This window comes from Podarcis vaucheri, assembly GCF_965113315.1.
Source record: "Podarcis vaucheri genome assembly, chromosome: 5".
In the NCBI taxonomy this organism is placed as follows: domain Eukaryota; kingdom Metazoa; phylum Chordata; class Lepidosauria; order Squamata; family Lacertidae; genus Podarcis; species Podarcis vaucheri.
Window position 1 is genome coordinate 88,243,639 of NC_138763.1, and position 25,663 is coordinate 88,269,301.

Here is a 25,663-nt window from a genome sequence, read left to right on the forward strand (position 1 = left end):
CAAAAGGCAAGTACTTTTAAGCTTGTTGACAAACAGCTACTCGCAAATTCAGTGCATGCATTGCGGGGTAACACAATGCTTTCAGCACGGGAGCAGTCGGACAACTGCAGCTGTGCGCCATGCCGTGTTGTTTGTTGTGAAGGACATTCAGATAGAGAGTTGGTTGTGGAGTTGCCACTTCTTCGCAATTTGGACCGCACAACATGCATTGGTGAAAATATGTGGCAACCTGTCTGTGCAGAAGGGGAAATCCAGTGCAGGCTGTTTCAAGGGTATCTTTTAAATACATATATGAAGAGAGAAAAGCTTTAGCCAGGCTGATTTTTGACCCCCAAAGGCATGACCTTCTAGATATGTATATGGAATCAGTGTTAGAAACCGAGATATTAGAGCTAGGATCTAAATGGCACCTTAAAACCTAGGCTATGGGTGCAACAAGAGAATGTCTAGATGCACTTTTTTATATATAACAAGAATACAAAGCTGAAAATGAATGAACTGCAGCTAAAATATTATGTTCATTTTTCACATGGTCTAGTTCTGCCCACCCCCCTAATATTATTAAGATGGTCTCTTCTCCACTCTAGAGAGTAGCTGGAAGGGGGGAGGCAGAAAAAAAGGTCCTCATTTCCTTCCACTCTGCAGTTTTAATCTGAAATCTTAGGAGCAGTACTGCGCCCAGAGCTCAGAAACTGCTCACGCTAATGAAATTCCCCGTCGCAAAATCCGCCTGGAATAATGGGAGTTTTGAACGCCCATTATTCCGAGTGAAAAATCTGAGTGAAAAATGTGCATCTTTCCAAACTTCAAATCCCTGGTTTCAGCAGTGAGGGCACCTGGCAAATTGCTGCATACCTTGTTTATAGTTTCGTAACAGGTAGAGGGTTTCAAAACACTGTGCGAGAGCAGAGCGGGAACAGATTTTGTGGGACTTCTAATGGCGCCTTTGGCAGTGACTGGCTGAGCTGCTCTAACGTCAAAGAGGGGCAGGGCAGGCAGTCATTGGCTGAGCAGCTCAGATCCTAAAGATGGGCGGAGAAGGAATAAAAGTCTATGGAAAGGGGGGCATAGGAGGCTAGGAAAAGTGGGGGCAGGGGATATATAATCAGCAGGATGTGATAAGTGATAAGTTGGGAGGTTACTGAGAAAAGAAAGTTGCAGTAGGTGATGGTCCGGAAGAATAAGGACAGAGGTGAAAGCTTGAGCGAAGAGTTTGAGAGAGGAAGGAAATCTGGGGTAGGGTGGTGGTGAAGAAACAAGAGAAATCCATATTGCTGCAGGGAGCTGAAGTTCACATGTTGATCTGAAACAAGTCCCATATTGGGCTTGTATTCCTTGAGCAGGATGCAAATTTCAGACGCAACCGTTTTGTCTTTTAAATGCACTGTTTGTGTTTGAGCATATTCCTAAATCTGGCAATTCACTTGGAATTTAAATATCACATGTTGACATCCTGTTTTTCCATCTCAACCCTGAGATGTTTAGTAACAGATTGCTTGCCTGAAAAGCTGACATTTAAGAGCCGGAAAGATCCTTCCCCAACAAATTTGCTTTAGCTTTCGGGGATTTTGTGTATGTGTGTGTTTGAGAGGGTGAGAATATCTGATGGGCAGTGTCATATCATGAATGTTCTCAAGCAAAATGGGATTTGCAGCATTCAGTGATTTGCAACTTTGAAGGAAGCCCCACTTATGAATTCAATTAGACTTACTCGCAGGTGTTATTTGATTGCATTTGTTTGCATCACTACAAACGTTCTCCTAGTGAGGAAATGGGCTATCCGTAAGTCTATTTAAACAGGAAAGATGTTAAGATGTGGTATGTAAACTAAGCAATATCATGAAACTCAAAATAATTTCTAGTAATTGTCAGCATGATGTTCACGCTTATGCAAGCATTTCACATTCTTTGCTCAAGCTATCAAAGGGTTTATTTTTAGCAAGACATATTGGGGGTTGCATGCTCTGTACTTGACGTTCCCTGTCTCCTCAAAAGACGGCTTTGCACTTCCCACTTCTTCAAATTGCTGAAAGTTTTAAGGGCCAGCTTTTACAGGATTCTGTGGATGACTCATGTTGCTATTTCTAATACAGTGGTACCTCGGGTTACATATGCTTCAGATTACATACGCTTCAGGTTACAGACTCCGCTCACCCAGAAACAGTACCTCGGGTTAAGAACTTTGCTTCAGAATGAGAACAGAAATTGTGCTCCGGCGGTGCGGCAGCAGCAGGAGGCCCCATTAGCTAAAATGGTGCTTCGGGTTAAGAACAGTTTCAGGTTAAGAACGGACCTCCGGAACAAATTAAGTACTTAACCTGAGGTACCACTGTATTATTAGGTTGGCAGGAGCTGGGACACAGCAATGGGAGCTCACCCCATTCTGTGGATTTGAACCGCTGACCTTCTGACTGGCAAGCCAGTCAGTGGTTTATTCCACAGCGCCATCCACATTCTATCTCTGCACAACTGTGTGTCCCAATCACACAGAGCTTGTGCACTGGAGTTTTTCTTCAGATAACTGCAGGCAACTTGTTGTTCTTTGAAACAGGAGATCTAACATCATGGTGGGTCTAAAAGTGCACTCCACTCCAAGCAAACACAGTAATGCCCAACGTGTGAGAACTGGGCTTGTGTATCTCAAACTGTAGCAGCTAGACATTACCCAGCATACAAAGGCTACTAAATTAGCATGGTTATATAGGAAACTTGTTTTAAAAACAGCAGCAGCAGCAGCAGCAACTCTTAGGCAAAGGTAATTTGAATAGCAAATAAGCAGACCCTCCAAGTGTCCCTATTATCTAGGGACAGTCTTGAATTTACAGAAGCTGTTCTGGTTTCTGATTTGATCCCAGAATGTTCTGCTTTTCCTTAGTAGTTCCCTATTTTCATCAGAGAAATGTTGGAGGGTATGGAGTTATGTCACTCCCCAAGCCAAGGAGATAAGTAACTATACAACCTTTAGAAGACATCTGAAGGCAGACCTGTATAGGGAAGTTTTTTAATGTTTAATGTTTTGTTATGTTTTTATAAATTTTGGAAGCTGCCCAGTGTTGTTGGGGCAACCCAAGCAGATAGGTGGGGTACCTATTATTATTATTATTATTATTATTATTATTATTATTGAATAGGACATCCCTATTTTCAGCCAAGAAATGTTGGAGGGTATGAAATAAGGCTGAGCCAAAAAGGCACGGTTCTTTTTGCAACCCATATTTGGTAGCTTCAAAAAGCACTGCCCCAGTCAGTGTCATTTGGGAACTTGGCATAAAAGGGTGGGCAGAAGCATTTGCCCAATTGGTGATTTCAGAGTGAAGGCGGTTAGCTGCTGTGGCCCAAACCTCAAGCTTGGAGGTGGAGGAGGCACTGGTCGAGTCTGGGGCTGCTGTACCACTGGCTGATGAGCCCGACTGGGTTCTTGATACTGAGCCTGGTGGTCAGGAACCTGCAGAACCCAAGCCAGGGCCCCCAAGGGATCCTGAGCCCAAACTGTCTGAGGAGCAAAGTACTTTCCACTCCACCTTGCTTGCCCACAGGAAAGAGAAGTGCTTTCCTTCTGGTTAGACAGGGGCTAGCCCTTTAAGGATGTACACTCTTCAGGCAAAGGGGTGGAGCTTAGGAGAGGGACTAGTGAGACATCAATTCACCTCTGGACTTTCTTGGAGTTAGTTGCTCCCTTGGAGCTCTCCGTGGTGCTGCGACCATCAGCTTGCCTTTCAGAGAGAGACCTGCTGTAGGCAGAGAGGACATCTGTGCCTTATTTGGCTAGGATCACCCATGTTACCGCATAAGCCAGATGTGATTGACTACATAGTATCATTATGTCATCACATTCACTATAGGATCCCCGAGTGGTTGGGATCACATAGCAAAGGAGAAAGAAGGCTGGCTAAGAGGAGGAAAGCTTGCCAAAGTAGCAGGAGCCTGAAAGCAGATACTAAATCAGTGTTTCCCAAACTTAGGTCTCCGGCTGTTTTGGACTACAATTCCCATCATCCCCAACCACTGCTAGCTGGGGATGATGGGAGTTGTAGTCCAAAAGCAGCTGGAGACCTAAGTTTAGGAAACCCCGTCCTAAACGAAGGCAAACTTTTACATTATTCGAGATACATTGGGTTGCAAAATGTAGGCACTGCACACTCCGTAGAAATTAACCTTAAATAATAACAATGCCCAGTGTTCATGTAGCATATTTAAAATGCTGACAGCACTTCACATTTTCTCAGTACTCCTTACAATAACCCTAAAAGGTAGGGTAGTGTTATTATCCCGCCCCCATTGCAGATGGGAAGTTGGGCCACTTAGCTAAGATCACCTAGCGAGTTCAAGTGAGATTCCAGGGACTTCTGGGCTCCCACCCATAGCCACTACACCTGCCAGAGTCCTGAATTGCACATTGGCAAATCACCCTGAGCATTTATCACAGCTCTAGCCAAGACAAAAGGTAAAGCTCTTCTTTATGATGGGTTTGCAGGGTTTTATGTTGTCCCTTCAGCTAGCTGCAGAAGCCTCCTCCCTCTATCCTTAGCAATCCTCCGTTGCCTTTTGATATCCTCCCATCAGCTCTGCGACTTGCCTTTCAGTACTTACCACCAACGCTGCCTTGCTTCTGCCTTTTCTTACATCTTTACCCTGCTGTTTCACTGTCTGTGTGATGCAGGAAGCAGAAGTCGCAAGTCTCAGAGCTGCCTTCTGAGATGCAGGTAATTATTATGTGCATCTGTTATTATGATCTTGGCTTCGCTAGGTGGAAGGCATGTTGCTGCCGCTGTGATAAATTTGCAGCCCTGCTTTCCTGAATTCCCTTTCCCTTGACACCGAGCGCAGGCTGCTTCTAATTCCATCTATTTTTAAAAAAAAAATCACACAGTCTTAATCGCTGCCACACAAGGCCTCCTACTAAATATATTTCACAGGATTGAAATATAAAGGATTGGAGCGATTATTCAGAGAAAGCAAATTGCAAGTGGGGAGGAAGAAATCAAATGACACGTCTGTTTCCCCCCACATTCCCTGTGAGTCTAAAGAGACAGACTGCTGAGGGTTTTTAGATTTACAGCAGAGAATTGCTTAACCACAACGATGGAAACCAAACCAAGAATATTTATAATCTAGCACAGTCTCTCTGTACTACTCCCACAATTCAAGTATTCACAAGTCCAGGAGGTATTACACACCCTCCATCATTTCTCCAATGAAAATAGGGACGTCCTATTCCATAATAATAATAATCATCATCATCATCATCATCCTCCACCCATCTGACTGGATTACCCCAGCCACTCTGGGCAGCTTCCAACATATATAAAAACATAATAAAACTATACAGGGCTGCCTTCAGATGTCTTCTAAAGGTTATATACTCACTCATGTGACACACACCCCAGAGCCAAAGAGATAAAGAGATAACATATTTCCTTCCAAAAATTCTCATTTTCTAATTATATTGTTAAGTATCAAATATTCAGAGAATATTCCAGTACCAGGAATTTGGATAAATGTTGGCGAGTATGGAGTTATGTGAACCCGAGCCAAGGAGATAACTCCATACCCTCCAACGTTTCTCCAAATTACTGGTACTGGAATATTCTCTGAATATTTGATACTTAACAATATAATTAGAAAATGAGAATTTTTGGAAACAAATGCATTTTGGTTCTAGAATCTATTTGACCCCTCTATGGTTTCCATCTCTAACATGCCTCTGCCCACATCCGTATATTTCTGCGGCGTTTCAGGATAACCAGGAACTTTCAATTTCTGCCATCCAAATTAGCCCCTTCAGCTCTTCCACCTTCCCTTGCAAGAGCCTCAGATATTCCTTTTCCCTGCCACATTGCTTGGGCTAAACTCTCTTGCGGCCACATTTTATTCCTTGCATCTCAGGGCTTGGTAATGAATTATGTCTCTGGGAAGAGGCAGGTGGAGATTCCATCTATTTCACCGCATCGTTTAGCTTGCACTGCAAGGATGAACTAGCTGATCCCCGGTCCCTCTGGGCTGGCTTGACCTTTGTGCTAATTTGATTTATTATTTTTAGTGCATTATGCTACACTCAGCCTTCTCGACTGTAGCAGGGGCTGTATGCTAATGATTTATGGGAGACATCTGGGATTCCACAGGCTAGCATACAGATTGTGTCACTGCTATCCGAGAAGCCTCCATTGATCCATCCCAAAAACCCAGCAAAGCAACAGAGTGTCAAATTCCAATCAGCTTCAGTTCACAAACCCTAATTGAACAGGTGGCTACAACTGTTCTGGAGTTGACCGTATCCCATCTTTTAAGAATAAAATGAGAAACAGACGAAATGCTTTCGTCCTCATTTCCCACCAAAAGATGATCTCCATATTCTCTGCCTAACTAACAGCAGCAGGGAAGAAAGTAATCTTTGCCACCTGCTCCAAAGAGGTGGAGAAGTCTGAGTGCCTTGATTTGGAGATAAGATGTTTGGGCCCTCCATTGCCATAAAATATTTGTCCAGGGGTGGCTCTAAACACAGGGGGAAACCGCTAGAAATAAGTCAGATATTAGATCATTTTAACAGAAGGAAAAAAATCTCTATGGAAAAATCATGCTTGGAAATTTCCTGCTCTCTAGTGCCATCTGGTGTTGCATGTATATAGCACATTCAAATCAATGTTTCTTTACTAATGTTAGCTGAGTCCCAGGCCCTATGTGGCTGATATAAGTTAGTCCTGCCACAGTCAATCAAAATTTTCATATTTGATTGCCTCCCCCCCCCCCCCGGTTTGGCTAGGGTGGTCCATGTGAAGAGTCCAGAAAGCCCCACCCTCATGTTGCCACATAAGCCAGATGTGATTGGCTACATAGTACATCTTGATGTCCTCACATTCACTACAGGATCCCTGAGTGTTTGGGATCACACAGCAAAGGAGAAAGAAGGCTGGCTAAGGGGAGGAAAGCTTGCCAAAGTAGCAGGAGCACAGCCTGAAAGGAGATACTAAATCAGTGTTTCCCAAACTTGGGTCTCCGACAGTTTTGGGACTACAATTCCTATGATCCCTGACCACTGGTCCTGGTAGCTAGGATGATGGGAGTTGTAGTCCAACAACAGCTTGGGACCCAAGTTTGGGAAACACTTTGGAGTCTAGTCCTTATTGCTTCCTCCATCAACATATTGGAAAGACTGTTGCTCACTGTCCAGACACAGGAATAGGTTAAGGCTGAGAGAGATACTGGGTAGTCTTGCATCAACCAGTGAGCTTCATAACTGAGTGGGGATTTGAACCCAGGTTCCACTGGCTTGAGTCTAACACACTTCCACATTGCCACATTGTCCTTCCCAGACCTTTCTGATACACCCGATTGTGACCTTTGCAAAGAGGTCTCTTGTCGAGGCTTGTTGTTGTTTAGTCGTTTAGTCGTGTCCGACTCTTCATGACCCCATGGACCAGAGCACGCCAGGCACTCCTGTCTTCCACTGCCTCCTGCAGTTTGGTCAAACTCATGCTGGTAGCTTCGAGAACACTGTCCAGCCATCTCGTCCTGTCGTCCCCTTCTCCTTGTGCCCTCCATCTTTCCCAACATCAGGGTCTTTTCCAGGGAGTCCTCTCTTCTCATGAGGTAGCAAAAGTATTGGAGCCTCAGCTTCACAATCTGTCCTTTCAGTGAGCACTCAGGGCTGATTTCCTTCAGAATGGATGGGTTTGATCTTCTTGCAGTCCATGGGACTCTCCAGAGGCTTAGCCTTTTTCAATTGCATCCAAAGGAACGGCAGCAGCTCAACTCAATCTGCCCCAGGCTGCCCTCCAAAGGCACATGAACCGAGAAAGGCATTTATACGTTGTTCTCACTGTTAGCCTCTGTAATTTCGTTTGACCTGAACTTGCTGCCAGATCAGCTAACAGGCACTGTGGTAAGTTGGGCAATAAAATAAATAAATAGCATGCTGGGGGATAGGGCAGTAAAAAGATTACTCAGTGTAGGGACAAATGAGGTCAACAGAAATAGGGTTGCCGTGGATATATATGCAACAGGAGTTGGCTTTAACCTTGATAGAATAGTCAGAAAGTCTCTTAAAAGACCATATATTCTAGGGCAGCAGTAGAGAATCATTGGAACTCCAAATCCCATCAGTCCCAGCCAGCATAGCCAATAGTCAAGGATGATGGGATTGGTAGCTCAACAACACTGAGAGTGGCTGCAAGTTCCCCACTGCTGCCCTGGGGACACATACCTTGGTTCTCAAACTTAATCTGTTCCAAAAGTCCATTCCAAAACCAAAGCATTCCAAAACCAAGGCGGCTTTCCCATAGAAAGTAATGCAAAATGGATTAATCCCCTCCAGACTTTTAAAAACAACCCCTAAAACAGCAATTTAACATGAATTTTACCGTCTAATGAGACCATTGATCCATAAAATGAAAGCAATAAACAATGTACTGCAGTCACACAATCAGTGAGTCAGTCAATCAATCAGTAGCTGAACTGGGTTCCACACAGTCACAAAAACAAAACAAAAAAGCCGCAGAAACAAAAACGCAAAATAAATAGCAAAAACAGACAGACTTCAGCTTAACACTCAAAACAGAAGTGTGGCACTCAAAATGGAGCATGTTTGGCTTCCAAAAAAAGTTCACAAACTGGAACACTAACTTCTGGGTTTGCCGTGTTTGGGTTCCAAGCTGTTTGAGTACCAAGGTGTTTGAGAACCAAGGTACCGTTGTAGACTTCAAGACTGATGCCTGGTTTAAGAGGGTGGTTTTGCTGGAAGATCTATTTCATTGTCCCAAGTACAGACAGAAAGAACCCCCCAGTGTCTTGCAAGGAACACAAATTGTTGACACGGTATTTTACAAGCATATTCAGAATCCTCGTGGGGAACAGAGTAGGCATAAGACCTTGCTCGACACTAGAGGGGATGGGACAGGATGGAGAGAGAAAAATTACTGGTTGCTAATAATATGCAACGGATAATTTAAAGCTGCAGTGCAGATAGATATGGCCTCAGAACGGCCAACTCTAGTTGGAAATGTGACCTTAAAGCAAACAGATGTAATTTCTTGAACGTTCCTGCTTACTTTGGCCCTCGGGTTCACTATAAAACTTGGATCCAAATTATGTCTGAGCATACTGCAGCAGGCATCTAGCCAAAAATATCTTGTTTGACTGGAAGTCAGTTAGAAACAGAGGCATTTTCACAAATTGTATTGAAGCTAGTCCAAATACTTTTGCAAGCCTTTGCCCAACTTTCCTGGAACCCTGCTTCAGCCAGTTTTGAACCACAATGGTTGTAGGAGCATAAGTCTGAGAGATCAAGAGACAAAAAGTAAGTTAAAAGTTGGCCTAAAATATCAGGCATATTAGAAGAAGTGTGCGTATACATTTTTGGGCAGACCTCATTAACAAACTGGTACAGCAGACCGATTTAAAAGACGAGAATAAGAAGAAACTAAGAGAACCCAAAATTGGCAGATCATCCAGAGAATTTATGATCAGCTCATATTTGGAAGAATCGCCTCAATCCATGGACCATTTCTTCAAGAGAAAACCTCCAGCTCCCTCTTCAAGTGCTACGCTAAGGAAAATAAAAAGTCCTAGTGAGATATTTACCACTTTCTGCACCCAACCAATCACACCCCACTCAGCTAGTTATAACAGCGGTCAAAAGTCAAGTTCATACTCTAGGTGGCTGGATGTACTGTTCCAAGCACACTGCCAACATCCTCTTACTGCAATAAACTCATCTAGGCTAAGCAACCAGAAGGGTCTAAGAATGTCCTCCATTCAATATAGCAATAATAATAATAATAATAATAATAATAATAATAATAATAATAATAATAATTTATTTATAGCCCACCCATCTGGCTGGGTTTCCCCAGTCACTCTGAGCGGCTCCCAACAGAATATTAAAAACAGGATAAAACATCAAACATTAAAAACTTCCCTAAACAGGGCTGCCTTCAGATGTCTTCTAAAAGTCAGATAGTTGTTTATTTCCTTGACATCTGATGGGAAGGTGTTCCACAGGGTGGGCGCCACTACTGAGAAGGCCCTCTGACTGGTTTCCTGTAACCTCATTTCTTGCAGTGAGGGAACCGCCGAAAGGCCCTCGGAGCTGGACCTTAGTGTCCAGGCTGAACGATGGGGGTGGAGACGCTCCTTTAGGTATACTGGGCGGAGGCCATTTAGGGCTTTAAAGGTCAGCAGCACCAACACTTTGAATTGTGCTCAGAAACGTACTGGGATCCAAGTCAGGACGGACGCATGGAAGTGATTTTCTCCTCAAAGTGCTTTGCAAATATGTCTCAGCATGGTACTGAGAGTTCAGGTAAATTACCTGGCAGGAGGCCATAAGGAGGAGACAACTTGAAAGAGTTCTGCTGGTTGCCACTCCGAAGATGCAGTGGTGGCAGAGATGGGACCTGAATTTGCTGCCATCCCTAATGGCAGTTTGCCACAGTCAGGAAGCACAGGCAAGCTGAGGAGGTGAAATCTAGATGGGAATGACATAATCGCCATCAGCGTGTCTTGCTGTATGTGGAAATAGATTTCTTCCCTCTACCTTCCATGGAAGTAGTGTAACTAGGGTGGGAAAATAGGGACACCCATCCTGGAAGCTACCCGGGCAGGTATTCAACCTGGGCAACAACCTATTCCAATAGTTCATATAATGCAGTGAAAGTTATTAAAATAAGTTTACATCATGTTTCCATTTCAATATAGAATAATCAGACCTGTTTTTCACAAAGGCAGGCAATGGCTTCGTCAGAGGCTTAGGACGTGTCAGCAACCTGACAAAATAAAACAAACCCACCCATTGAATATGGCTGGCAACAAAGGAACGAACTTGGAATTTCTTGATCATCATCATCATAGTTAAAAACAAGGCTCAGCATGACCAGTGTGGTGTAGTGGTTAAGAGCGGTAGTCACATAATCTGGGTAACCGGGTTCGCGTCTCCGCTCCTCCACATGCAGCTGCTGGGTGACCTTGGGCCAGTCACACTTCTCTGAAGTCTCTCAGCCCCACTCACCTCACAGAGTGTTTGTTGTGGGGGAGGAAGGGAAAGGAGATTGTTAGCCGCTTTGAGACTCCTTAAAGGGAGTGAAAGGCGGGATATCAAATCCAAACTCTTCTTCTTCTACTACTCTACCAGATTTACATAATTACCAACATAACAGAAGTCATAAACAATAAATAAAACACATCAGAAAGTACACAACCAAATGGAAAACAGTTTCCACATAACTCATACAATCTAAAACTAAGAATACAGCATTAATATCAATCACAATTTAAAATGACATAGATAAAAAATAAAAACATTTTTTAAAACAAAACAAAACAGCAGCAGAAGGCCCCACCCCAAACCAGGTGGAGAGAAGCAGGGCAGACCCCTTCTGGCTCCCAGCAGGTCAGTCCTGATAAGTTCACACACTTGCTCCAGATTTTACCCAGCACTCCCTGAAAAGGTCCCTCCAGGGGTCACTCCTTTTCCTTTTCCTTGTCGACTGCCTGCACTCTCGTATCCATTTACCCAAGAACAAATTCCGTTTAACTGAATGAAACTCATTTCCGAGCAAACTTGCATAAGATTGCACAGCCTACATCTTTTCACTTATTACATATAATCCTTTGAAATTGTGTTGTGCCTTGTTGGGGGGCAGAGAAGCACATGCAGTCGGGAACTTGCCCAAAGTGTAGGAATGACAAGCTTTTGGGCCTATTCGATGCTCACTCTAATCCTCTAATTCCAGGGTGCCTCGGGAATAGCTCCTCCTCCTAGAGGCTTATGTTACAGGGGAGCACCGCCATGGCTGCAATCATTTCCCTTCCATTCAGACTGAGTGACAGGGACTGTCATTCCTACTATTGTGTTGCTGAGACAGGATTATGGCCGCGCGCCCTGCTCAGAGCTGCTACCCACAGGGACAATTTGGAAGCTCAAGTTGATACGCAGCATCAGCTGCCTCCTCCGATTCAGACTGGGTTGCTAAGGGCACATCTCACCAGTATCAGGCACTGGTTCAAAGCTCTCCTTTCATCGGCCCCAACCAATGACTTTTGTGTGTGTGTGTGCTGTGATCTCACAAACCATGTCCTATGTAGTGACATCACAATGAAGGCAGCATGCTGCGTGATGTGATAGTAACTCACCATGACAGCAGCCTTTCCAGAGAAAGGAAACGAGCAGTAAAAAACAAACAAACACAAAAAACAAACAAACACACAAATGTCCGCACCAAAATACACATAAAACAAGCAGCAAAAAGAGCCATTTGGTTTACAGATTGCCAGGGATGTGTGAAGGCTCCCTGAGAACTTTCACATCTTATCCGAGTTGTGTATTGTTGCTGTTTTTAAGCTCCCTTGAAAGCTCCCAGATGCTTCACTTGAAAAATGAATCTTGCAATGTGGGTTGAGTTTCATTTTAACATGCACTTGAGACGCTTGCTCCTTGTTTTACATGAGGCTGCCCTTTCCAGATCTGAGTTCAATGGACACAGGGACTATCGCATTTAGTTTGCCTCACAATCTCAGTTCTCAAGACTCCAGATCCTGGTTTGTTCATCGTTTTGTGCATTTATGCCCCACCTTTTCCCAGGGAGATCAAGGTGGGGCACATGCCTTCCCCCCCCAAAAAAAACCCATACTATCCTCACAGCAACCCTGTGAGGTACGGCTAGGGCAAAGAGACAATGTCTGGCCCAAGGTTGCCCAATGAACTTCACAGCTGAGCAGGGCTTTGAATCTTAGTCTTGTGGGTCTCAGTTTGACTGGCTAACGATGACACTACACTGGCTCTTAGCTGTAGCTGGAAAGTGATTCGATAGAAGTTTCTATTTAAATATAACAACCCCCGAAACTTTCCTAAAATTAGGGCTTACCTAAACTTTCAGCAGTAATTCAACAGCACTTTCTAAATGGATGGAAGCCAAAATAACGTTCAGCAGACAGTTTTGCAGCCGCTTTAATTACAGGGTCCCATCTTGTAGTCGTTGCCCTGCCAAATATTTCACCCTCTTCAAAGGAAATACGGACTGGAGGAGGAGAATGGATTGCAATGCCTGACCGCCAGTCGTTTCTTTGCCTCTCCTGCCAAAAAACCAAAAGCAGGCTGTGGGGATCTCTCTTTCTCCAGATGATGACTTCAGCAACACCTAGAGCTGGGCAAGGACACAATTCCCAGAGCAGGTTTGAAATGTTTGTGTTTCCTCGCAAATGCCGGTGACATCATCGGCACCGGAGGACTTGAACTTCGCTTTTGGCACGCGAAAGCCCTCCGGGTGATTTTTACACCAGGCGTTCCTGCGCTTGATGGATATTGATGTAACGACGCCTGTAATTAAAGGATTGTATATATAAAGGATTGTAGATATAACACATGCAGATGTAGTTAAATGCATCTGTGTTAAAAGAGCACAGAACATTTGTAACTGGGCAAGGAAATATGCAACCAGCGACAAAATGTTTCAGAGCTTTCAGCAACACAAAAGCAAGGGAAATTAGGTGCTTGTCCCTAGATTTGTCAGAGTGCAAGCTCAAAACAACATTAGCATGGGATTTGCTGGGGTACTCTATGCCGTCACTTGGGCATTGCATCTTTATATCTTCTTCTTCTTTGGCGATCACTTGTAGCCTAGTAAGATTGTCTTCCATGAACATGGTCTTAACAGTGAGTCCATAAGTGACTGTGGAGGCCAATTCTGGATCCACACATCCTTCCACAGTGGGGACATAGGTTTCCGGGTGGGAGTTGATCACAGCGAGGGTTTGCCAAGCATGCCTTCCTCTTAGCATGTTTCTCCCTTTCGTCCTGAGTTTGAGCGTCTTCAAAGTTCATGACACCATTGGTAAAGGCTGTTCTCCAACTGGAGCGCTCACAGGCTAGTGTTTCCCAGTTGTCGGTGTTTATACTACATTTTAAAAGATTTGCCTTGAGAGAGTCTTTAAACCTCTTCTATTGACCACCAGCATTATGCTTTCCATTTTTAAGTTCGGAATAGAGTAGTTGCTTTGGAAGACAATAATCAGGCATACGCACAACATGACCAGTCTGACGAAGTTGATGTGGTAGAATTGTTGCTTCGACACTGGTGATCTTTGCTTCTTCCAGTACACTGGCATTAGTTCCCCTGTCTTCCCAAGTGATGTGTAAAAATTTTCAGAGACACCATTGATGGAATCTTTCGAGGAGCTGGAGATGGCATTTATAAGTGGTCCATGTTTCCATTGCTTCTTTATATACAGCACTCTGGCTCAGTGAGGCAAAGTACGGAGAGTGAATTGAACTACCCTGAGTATTCTTTGGGTGGCAAAGCTGCATGGAAACGGAGAAAGGGTGGGGGGATATTTATTTTTTCTTCCTTTAAAAAGAGCAACAGAACTCTGGCAGCAGCCACCTAAATTTCATTGCAATAGGTTCAGGGGTGACAAAAGCAAATATTTATTCCCACTATGCAATTAACCTACAGAATTGGCCACTACAGATAGCTGGGTTTGGGTTTTTTTAAGGGGAGACAAATTTCTGGAGGATAGGCCTGCTCATCTGTGTACAAAGAGGATGGGGACAAAGAGCAGGGTGCAGCCATCAACGATGTGCTTCCATAGGGATCTTCTAGCTAAGCTAAAGTTGGGAGCAGAATGCCAGATGTCACCATCTGAATCAGCAAGACCACTTTAATGTAGGCACAAGTACTGGCTAAATGGAGCAAAGTGTGAGCAGTGGTAGGGAGACTAGCAATGAGAAGTTGGAGTTTTACAGACCATTCCACAACACGATCAATAAAATTAGCTTGATGTGCAGCTGATGGCCAGCTTTCTCAACACACTGGGAGACCTCACGGGTAGCTCTGTCCACTGTGGGAAATTCATCGGACTTGGGTTTCCCTTGTGCAGAATTTTAACCCTGTTAGCCAATGGGTTTTGAAATGGCAGGCGTAAGCCCAATGGTCTCGCAAGGTCACCCTGAGAAAAAGTGGGAACAAGGAACCTCTCCGTGGAGAGTGTTGAGGACCCTCAACAAATTACAGTCCCCCAAGATTCTTTGCAGGAAGCTGTGAAAGTTCAGCTCTCATAAAACCAGTATGTTTGAAAGATCAGACATGCTCCACAGGGAATATTTCCGTGCACTGACACTACAGACACATAGCCACCGAATACCAGGGGACCCAAATTAATTCTGCCTCTGCACCCCATTGCATCTGGTCACCTTATACCAATCGTGTAAGTGGAATGAAAGCTGCTTTTCGAAGAGCCCTCTCCTAAATCGGGAGACGCTATTTCGATTCCAGCTGCTGGGGAGATTCTCTTACAAACAGTTGGCTGCTCAAATACTTCTGCATCCCAAGAAACCACCGGTGGCTCGGCTTTCAAAGCCAGCCAGCCCTACTCCAGTCATCGCTGTGGGCTGAGTCATTTTGCTTACATCCCCGCAGCACTCCCAGCAAGCAATAAATTATGGCTGCAGGGAGGCAGTCGGGTTAAGCAGTCAGTGACTAGCCCCAATAATGGCCACAAGATGTGAAGTTTGTGGAAAGGAGCCATAATGGAAAGAGAGAGCTTTTTTTGGAATGGATGGTGTCAGTCTGGGCCGCGGGGGCAGGGGGGGGAATCTCCCTGAAGCCTGTTTCCTGCAAAAGGCCTAGTTCTTCTGAGGCAGTAAACTTTAGGATGTGCCCCTTAATAGGGGCTCCCACAACTGACTATTCCTCCATACCAAAGTTTCCACTGTACAAAGAAACTAAATACTACGGCAAATATCCTGGCTTTTAAACCATAACCTCTCATTTTCCTATGTGTAGGGAATTGTTTTATAATTAAATTCCTACCCTGTGGAAAAATGGGGTTTAAATGTTTTAAAGAACAATAAACTCGGAAACATTGGTAATCAGTGAGGCTAGCATGGAGCTGGAATGTGGCTTGCTTTGCTGGTTCCAGATAGTAATCCAAATTTCTGGACCATTTACAGGTCAGGCTCAAACAAGAGCGCATTGCAGTAATCTAACCTGGAGCTGACCACAGTGGAAGCAGAAAAGGAATCAGCAGCAACCTCAAACTGCAAGCCTATTGGTCCAGGGGATTGAGAAGAAAGTTAAATATTTGGATAACAGTTAAGAATACAGTATAAATGTTTTTAAGGACAACTATACAAAAACTTGGAGACAAAGAAAGAAAAACTTGGAGGTGTTGGGAAGGAGGAATTCATCGCTATTGGGAAGGATACCAGTAATAAAAATGAATGCATTGCCCAAAATTTTATTTTTATTTCAATCAATACCCTTGATCAGCAATGTGGGACACTTCAAAAAATGGCAAAAATATATTACTAGATTTATCTGGCAGGGGAAGAAGCCAAGAATAAAATATAAATTGTTGGCAGATTCTAAAGACAGAGGCGGATTCTCCCTACCAGATTCAAGATTATATTATGAGGCAGCCTGTCTATGCTGGCTAAGGGAATGGATATTATTTTTAAAAATCGATGTTTTAGAGCTTGAAGGTCATGATAACAGGTATGGTTGGCATGCATATTTGTGGTATGAGAAGGTTAAAGTACATAGAGCTTTCTCAAATCATGTTGTAACAAATTTGGTGTACAAGGTATGCGAAAAAATAAAAAAAAATATCTGAATCCATTTCTAAAAGACCTCCAAACAGTGGGGTCAAAACTGCTACCGCCTCCCCAACAGTAGATGGCAGAAATGAGATTCTGCCTAATTAGAATCCCTAAATATGGCCTGATTTGGAATGCTCCCCACCCCACCCCCAATTCATAGAATTGGAAGGAACACCAAGGGTCATCTAATCCAATCCCCTACAATGCAGGAATCTCAGCTAAAGCATCCAGGACAGACGGCCATCCAGCTTCTGCTTAAAAACCTCCAAGGCAGGAGATGTCTGTAGCAACTCCTACTCTTACAGTGCAATCTTTAATTTGTACGTAAACTGCTTTGAAGCACTGGTTAAAAGTGGGAACAACAAGAACAGTAAGACATAGAAGATACCCAACAGTATACCATGATTTCTTTGACTCTAGGAACTTCAGGGTGGTGGACATGATTGGGCTGACAGAGAAAGACTGGTCCATGGTTATTCCATGAGATTTACGGCTAAGTAAGGATTTGATCCAAGGTCTGCCCGGTCTAACTCTCAGACCACCGGCTACTATAAGGTCAAATGAGGAAAGTCTCTCTTCCTTGTCTTTCAGAATGTCTTGGAATTCACTAAATGGGGACGACTTGCGGCGCCCCAATATACGAAGAACTTCGAGCCTCACTTCCAGTAGCCAGGGGAGCTATGAAACACCAGAAATGGGGGAACTCCAACGTATGTTGTGGACGCCCATTCCCTGCCGCGGAAACGTCAACGAAGTCTGGCCTAACCTCTACATTGGAGATTTGTAAGTAAACGGGCTTAAAGGGATGACAGAGAACAACAGAAATTGTGCTCCGGTGGCCCGGCGGCAGTGGGAGGCCCCATTAGCTAAAGTGGTGCTTCAGGTTATGAACAGTTTCAGGTTAAGTACAGACCTCCGGAACAAATTAAGCACTTAACCCGAGGTACCACTGTAACCAAATCCATCCATTTCAATAGGTCTGCTCCAAAGATGGATTCGCTGGCTATCGCCCAATTTTTTTTTTAATGCTTTTGTGCTTCTGGTGTCTTCACAACTTCATTGTATACCAATGCACGAACATTTGGTTGAGAAGCAAATTGAAGCCTTCCAATAAATAAATTAAATGCCAGCATCAGTGTTGGGGAAATCCCAGACATCCAGGCACCATCCTGAGTGGTTGCTTAAAAGCTTGGTTCCTGCTAGTAGGATGGGGGTTTGTTTTGTTTTTTTTGCAATTAAAAATGGGACAATGGCATCTAAGCTATTTGAAAGCATTTCCCCACACTGAAGAGTAACGTCTCTCTTCCCAACTCTGCTTTTCCACTCCAGTACATAAAACCATGCAGCAAAAACAGACATCAATTAACCATTATGGAAAGATGTATTCTTAATTGCCTGCACAGGCCCGGAGGAACAGAAAAGTTTTCAGGAGGCATTTAAAAGCTGAAACAGAAGGTGCTTGCTGAATGTTGGCAGAATATGAGCTGATGACATGATAACTTGTTATGAAGTGATCCTCACCAGCTTGAGGAAGACCAACAATGCTCCCATAGATGATTAAGGTGGGATATAAGGGTTCGAGAGATCCCCTGGACCTAAGTGGTTCAGGGCTTTGTAAATTAATGCAAGGAACTTGAAACTGGCTTGACCTTGCACAAGACATGTGGTTTAGTCCGACAAAAGGCCTCATTGCACACCAGACCTCTGGTCAAAGAGGTTTAGTAGATTCTAAATCTAAAAGCGCAACTTTGAAACCTGTCAAACCTATGTGTGGCGGGTTGTTGCGCATGCTCAGCATGGGAAACAAGACTGCTGATGCTTCACATTCGACAATCTTCCAAAAAAAAACTCCAAATACATACAAAGGCTGCATGGACTTGGTATGTTCATGCTTCCCTTAATGGTTAATTTCCATATTGTATTTGAGCTTTCACACCATGTAAAAGCCACTTCCAGAACTATCATGAATACAGTGCAACTATAGTGGAAATTAAAGAACCTTTTAAGGAGGGTGAAAGAGGAGAGCGCAAAATATGGTCTGAAGCTCAACATCAAAAAAACTAAGATCATGGCCACTGGTCCCACCATCTCCTGGCAAATAGAAAGGGAAGAAATGGAGGGAGTGAGAGATTTTACTTTCTTGGGCTCCATGATCACTGCAGATGGTGAGAGCAGTCACGGAATTAAAAAACGCCTGCTTCTTGGGAGAAAAGCGATGATAAACCTAGACAGCATCTTAAAAAGCAGAGACATCACCTTACCAAGAAAGGCCCGTATAGTTAAAGCTATGGTTTTCCCTGTAGTGATGTATGGAAGTGAGAGCTGGACCATAAAGAAGGCTGATCACCGAAGAATTGATGCTTTTGAATTATGGTGCTGGAGGAGACTCTTGAGAGTCCCATGGACTGCAAGAAGATCAAACCTATCCATTCTGAAGGAAATCAGCCCTGAGTGCTCACTGGCAGGACAGATCCTGAAGCGGAGGCTCCAATACTTTGGCCACCTCATGAGAAGAGAAGACTCCCTGGAAAAGACCCTGATGTTTGGAAAGATGGAGGGCACAAGGAGAAGGGGACGACAGAGGACGAGATGATTGGATAGTGTTCTTGAAGCTACCAGCATGATTTTGACCAAACTGTGGGAGGCAGTGGATGACAGGAGTGCCTGGCATGCTCTGGTCCATGCTCTGGAAGAGTCGGACACGACTAAACGACTAAACAAACAAACAAACAAACAAACAAACAGCACTTCTCCCTCCCCATATTATTTGCAAAGGGATTTTTTTCTCCTGGAAGCAAGAAACATGTAAATTAGCACTAAAGCTTTACCGTGTTCTGCTATACTTGCAGAAGAGGTGTCTGCGTGGTGCAAAAGCTCAATATAATGTGGAAGTTAACAGTTAGGGGAAAGTCATGAAAACGGAATACAGCACCACGTGGATGCAGCTTGCCTGGTTTTCTACAGTGGTGTTTCCTAAACTTGGGTCTCCAGCTGCTTGTGGACTACAATTCCCATCATCACTGACCACTGGTCTTGCTAGCTAGGGATGATGGGAGTTGTAGTCCACAAGCAGCTGGAGACCCGAGTTTGGGAGCTATGAGTCCCCAAACCAGCAAGGATATTAAATCTAGCATGGTCTTGAAAGTTAGCAGTTAATACACTAGTTCATGGACACCATATTAGCGCTGGATGTGGGGAACCTGCCTGGCTAGAGATTCGTTGTGTGGTCTTTAAGGGCAAGGATGGATGGATGCAACTATCACAAATCTAAGCCAAAAACTCTTTCCCCCACAGATATATAGCCCGTGACATAGAACAGCTTCGCCGAATGGGTATCACCCACATAGTAAATGCCGCTGCTGGAAGGTTCCATATTGACACGGGGGCCAAATTCTACAAAGACCTGCCGGTGGATTACTACGGAGTTGAAGCAGACGATGATCCAAAGTTTGATCTCAGCATTTACTTCCACCCGGCCGCTAAGTATATAAGAGCAGCGCTGAACTCTCCTAGAGGTAAATATAACAGGCAGGGCAATCTAGGTCATCTCTGGGGTCCTGGCAGCCTTACTGCATTCAACGCGCAGGTATGATGTGAGTGGCTAAAGGACTGGCCCCGGTCCAGGAAGACCTGGGTTCAAATCACTGCTTAGCCATGGAGTTCGCTGGGATGCCTTGGGCAAACCCTTATCCCACAGCATCCCTAGTGAGGTGAGATGATAAAAGGTCTGGAAGCCAAGCCTTATGAGGAATAGCTGAGGGAATTGTGTATGTTTTAGCCTGGTAAAGAGGAGACTGAGATGAGATATAATAGCCATCTTCAAATATCTAAAGGGCTGTCCCATGGAGGGTGGAGCAAACTTGTTTTCTCCTGCTCCGGAGGCTAGGACTGAAACCAATGGAAGGAGGTTCCAAGTAAACTTCAGGAAGAACGTTCTGACAGCAAGAGCATCCCCACAAGAGGTGGGGCACTCTCCTTCCTTGGAGGGTTTTAAGCAGAGGTTTGATGGCCACCTGCCATTTATGATCTAGTGGAGATTCCTCCATCGCTGGGGGTTGGACTTGTTCTTGTTCAGGGTTCTTGTTCAGGGTTCTTTCCAGCTCTACAATTCTATACTCAAATGGTCCAAGTGTCCATGAGAGATGCAACAATCATTTCCCCATTTAATCCTGATTTAACTCTTTCAATAGAAAATCCATTCAAAATAACAACTGCCCTGTGAAAATGGTAAATCTGAATGAATTTGGGTGAGGAATTTGGGACAGAATTCTGATGAGGCCAATATTGTGCGGACACTATCTTTGCTATGCTCTATTCCCATATAGTGGCATTCAAATGAAAACCGAAGGTTTCCAATCAATACTTTTTGTGCTTTCCTTGTTTGAAGCTCACATTGCAACAGAGAAGCACACAAACTTAGATCCTTCAACATGCCAAGTCAAGTTTGACATTTCAAAATCACAGAGATACACCAAATCATTTTGAAATCTAAAACACCAAATTCAGATAATTGAACCCTCAGAAGGAATACCCAGCTAGACGTCTCTGTTTGTCCCTTCTTATACAGCTATATTAGGGATGGGACTCTGGTTTCTTCTCATGTCACTGAAGGGCAATGGCCCCAGGAGAGACCCCAGGAGAAGTAGTCCTCCTTTGACATGGCTAACTAGGAACTCTCCCTTTAATCGGTGTGGCAGGAAATAGTAGCTGCATTGCAAAAGAGATAGGAGAGAATTGGGGCGGAGCTCCTCTGCATTTTACCATCCGCACAATAAGACCTCACTTTTCGTGAGGCAGCTGGATGAACTGGTAGGTCTTAAGATTTTACAGGACAAGGGGAAATGACAGAAAGTTCTGATATTTACTGGTAAGAGTCAGAAAAGGCATTGAATCAATATCCATATATTATAATTTGCTGGTGAAGAAGGCACACCAGGATTATGACACGAAGATTTCTGACATTCCCCACTGGGTTTCGCAGTCTTGACCTACTGGCAAGTCTCAACTTATACCATACCAAGAAACCTGGGGTTTTCGTACCCTGACATCTATGCGATGCTCTTGTCTTTTCTTCTCTTGCAGGCAAAGTACTAGTTCACTGTGCCATGGGCATAAGCCGCTCTGCCACCCTTGTGCTTGCCTTTTTGATGATCTGCGAAAACAAGACCCTCGTGGATGCCCTCAAGTCTGTGCGAGAACACAGAGGAGTCTGCCCAAACTCTGGTTTCCTCAGCCAGCTCCAAGATCTTGACATCCGGTTAAACAGTGAAAGGGGAAGGTCAAGAGGTGATGCCTTGAAACTTTAGCTGAAGGGTGCCCTGCGCTGTGGCTCAAGACGAAGCGGAAAGTCAGAGAGACAAAAGGAGGCAAGCCTGAGAAATACCTGAACTCTGAGTCTGTGTTAGAAGAGGTGTCTGGGTAGTGAAATGAAAATAGTGAAGTATTTCTTTGATGTTAGAAACTAAGTCGAGATTAAAGGCACGCCAGACATTTGGCATACATGTTTTTGATTGATGCGTGGACAGGTGAGGACACTGGTGAAAGGGGCCATAACTGCAACAGAAGAATTAAATATACAAAGGGAGAGAAGGCAAGGCTAGGTTGTGGCAGAGTCAAAAACAGGAGAGGTTTATAGAGGAGAGCAAAGTGATCATAAATCAATAGCATTATTCGGTGAAACAAAAGGCTTGAACAAAGTTATTCTGTTGTTTCCAAGTCCGGCAAGAACATTGCCAGTTGAGCATTTCACATTTCAGTAAGCTGGACGCAGCCAGCGGGAGAAATTCAAAGGAATCCATGCACAGAAAAGCATGAAATAAGTACATTTATTTAATCTGGAGCACAGTGGCCTTCGCACTGGTGGGCTGGGACCCACAACTGAGAGGTGCCCCAGCCTAAGGTAGGGTTGAATTACTGGCACCCCTGAATTTGTCTTACTCTAAGAATTGCTCTACAGCAAGGGTAGCCATTGTTGGACTACAGCTCCCATCATCCCTAGAGGACATGGCCAAGGGTCAGGGATGATGGGAGTTAATTTTGTTTTGTTTTCTTTATTAAATTTCTATACTGCCCTTCATCTGAGCATTACAGGGCAGCTGATGATAAGAGTGACACTAAAATATGTACCATAATAACCAACAAAAACAGCTCCTCCATACACTGCTTAAAAGACCATTGATAGTCTAATTAGCCAAAGGCCTGGGAGGAATATTTTTGCCTGGCACCTAAAGGTATGTAGCGAAGGTGCCAGGCAAGACTCCATAGGGAGAGCATTCCACAAGTGAGGAAACACCGCAGAAAAAGTCTGCTCTCATGTTGCCACCCGCCGGACCTCTCGCAGAGGAGGCGCACAAGTTGTCACCTAACAACCTGTGGAGGGCTCCACATGGACAGCAGCGACAGCTGTCTTTTTAAATCTCCCATGGAGCTAAAAGCAGCAAGGAGGTGGCACTATTCATTCTTGCCCTTTCCGCACCTAGCCCATGTTCTCCCTTGCTATTTTCAGATTAATCTTGTAAAGATCAGGCTGGGTGTGGGTGGGTGTTGTGACAAGAGGGAATTGAAACGTACGCCTAGAATATCAACATCCAAACAGGAATGGCACATTAAGAAAAAGATGGTAAAAGGTAAAAGTAAAGCACCCCTGGATGGTTAAGTCCAGTCAAAGGCGACTGTGGGGTTTTGGCACTCATCTCGCTTTCAGGCCAAGGCAGCTGGCCTTTGTCCACAGACAGCTTTCCGGGTCATGTGGCCAGCAGGACTAAACCGCTTCTGGTGCAACGGAACACCGGGATGGAAGTCAGAGCACACGGAAATGCTGTTTATCTTCCCGCCACAGTGGTACCTATTTATATATCTGCACTGGTGTGCTTTCAGACTGCTAGGTTTGCAGGAGCTGGGACAGAGCAATGGGAGCTCACTCCATCACGGGGATTCGAACTGCCGATCAGCAAGGCCAAGAGCAGGGGTCCCCAAACTAAGGCCCATGGGCCGGATAAGGCCTGAGGGACTCGTTTATCCAGCCTGCGGCGACCCCCGCTGCCGCCACCTGCTCTTACTGGCGCTGCACTGCTGCCCACTTCCGCGGCGGAGGAGCACTGGAAATAGCTTGTGCACATACACGTTATTTGAGCATGCGCAAGTGTTATTTCCAGTGCACATCGGGGTCGGAGGAGGCCCGTGCACATGCGCACAAGCTATTTCTGGTGCTCCTCCGACCTGGAAGTGCACCGTAAATAGCATGTGCGCACGTGTATGGACATGCGCTCCCCTGCCCTCTGGCCCGCCACACAATCGGCGCTGGAGACACCGGCCCGAGGCGCGGTAAGTTGGCTGACCCCTGCCCAAGAGGCTCAGTAGTTTAGACCACAGCACCGCCTGTTGACCCTCTTCCAGGGTGTGACCTATCTCACTCAGGGGGCTGCTATTCACTAAAACAAAGACCATGGAAGAGAAACCCCCCCTTCTGTTTGGCCCTTGGCCAACTGGGCCTTTCAGACCAACCACAGGAGCAATCGGAGAACACTTTGGCTATTAGTTCTACCCACCCGCAAACCCCCACTACTGAAAGCCCTAACCCTGCCCCAGAACCAGCATTTCCAAATCAAAAGTTGGCAGCTACCGCGAGTGCCTTGCTCCTTCCTGCTCCCTCCTTCCTTCCTGGCTCGACTCTTTCCTCTCCATCTGGGTTTAGTGAGTTAAGTAACTTATTTGGCTCTGCTTTCTCCCTCCTTGGCTCTTCAGTTGACTGATTTATTACCTCACTTTCCTTCTGCAAATAAAGCCCCGTGTGCAAAAGCCAGGAGGATAAATAATACAGCACAGACCTTTAAAACACCACAGATTCTAAACAAAAAACAGGAGACCTGCTTCATCTTAAGGTCATAAACTCCCATTGCAATTTTCATCTTACGGGAACCCTTCTCCCAACGCACACACACACACGCAGAAGAGGAAAAAGCAAGAAAAGTCTTTCCCCTTCCAGAGAGCTCAGCCTTATTTTAGCTCACGGGTTGCAAATTCTTATTTTGATTTGAACCCTAGATTCTGGCAAGGAAGGTTATTGCAAAGTGACTGCCTGGAAGGACAATCTAAACAATTCTCATCTGCACAATGTTAGTTAATTTAAATGTTTGCAGTTTTTTTTTTAAAAAAAATGCCAATTGCCCAAACACTGGTGCCACCCTGTATGGAAAACACAACCCAAGACTTGGCAAAAAGAAAGAAAACTCATTAGTTTCATACTGACCTGAAGGTGATTTTGTTGACTGACAGCCTATCACTCTCCCTTAGTTCTGCCCTCTCACAACAGGCAACTTTTAACACCTGGACAACACTAGCATCAGCCTATATGGAATCACTATTAACTTTGGTTTCTGGATATAAGGAAGTCCCCAGAGCTGAGGAAGAGTCATAGCTTAGTGCTAGAGCATCTGTTTTGCATGCAGAAGATCCCTGGCAGGCAGGGTTGGGATGGAACACTGTCTGCAGTCCTGGAGCTCTCCATGGTGCTGCGAGAACCAGCCTACTTTGTCCCCCCCCCTATGTGTTCCTCAGAAACAAAACAGGAAACAAGCCACAGCAACATTGCCCCGGCCCTTACCAAACCAGAGAGCAGTAGAAGATGGGAAAGAGTGGGGTAATCAGAGGAGCCGGGATTGGGGAGGCACACCCCCAATAAACTACCCTTTTGGTTGTCACAGAACCACCTCCGTACCTTCAGTGTCAAACCTTCATGTCTTCTGGAAGAGGAAAAACACACTCTTTAACATCAGCTACAGCTGTCTAAGCAGCATTGGCAACGGGCTGGGATTGGCTTGGGGCACATAAGGAATTTCCAGTTCCTGTGAGACAATCTACCACATATATCAGGCAGGGCACACAAATGCACTTTCCTGAGTGCAGAAGAAAAATAAAATATGAACATGGCCAAGGATTGTGTCTGCATCACACTTGTATGTACAATCAAGATCTATGTCAAGAAAAGGTGAGTTCTGCAACTAGAAATTCATTCTACAAACTGTACAAATTTGCATGACATCTCATACGGTGCATTTTTAAAACTCTCTTGCATAA

The 25,663-nt window shown here is 44.7% G+C and overlaps 1 protein-coding gene and 1 long non-coding RNA gene across 6 annotated transcripts in view; one reads left to right on the top strand and one right to left on the bottom strand.

Moving 5' to 3' along the window:
- LOC309532883 overlaps window positions 1-25,663 on the bottom strand; it is a 67,286-nt gene that overhangs the window by 4,409 nt on the left and 37,214 nt on the right. The window lies entirely within an intron of this gene.
- On the top strand, window positions 205-22,087 carry LOC309532875 (dual specificity protein phosphatase 13B-like). Of its 5 annotated transcripts, none has more exons than XM_082223653.1 (4): window positions 205-272; window positions 17,180-17,371; window positions 19,883-20,103; window positions 21,671-22,087. In XM_082223653.1, the coding sequence occupies exons 1-4, from the start codon at window positions 220-222 to the stop codon at window positions 21,892-21,894; spliced, it is 690 nt and encodes a 229-aa protein (XP_082079779.1). In that variant the 5' UTR covers window positions 205-219; the 3' UTR covers window positions 21,895-22,087. The 5 variants fall into 5 exon arrangements, with proteins under 5 accessions (XP_082079779.1, XP_082079783.1, XP_082079782.1 ...); XM_082223657.1 differs by lacking the exon at window positions 205-272 and adding an exon at window positions 4,605-4,703; XM_082223656.1 differs by lacking the exon at window positions 205-272 and adding an exon at window positions 12,355-12,383.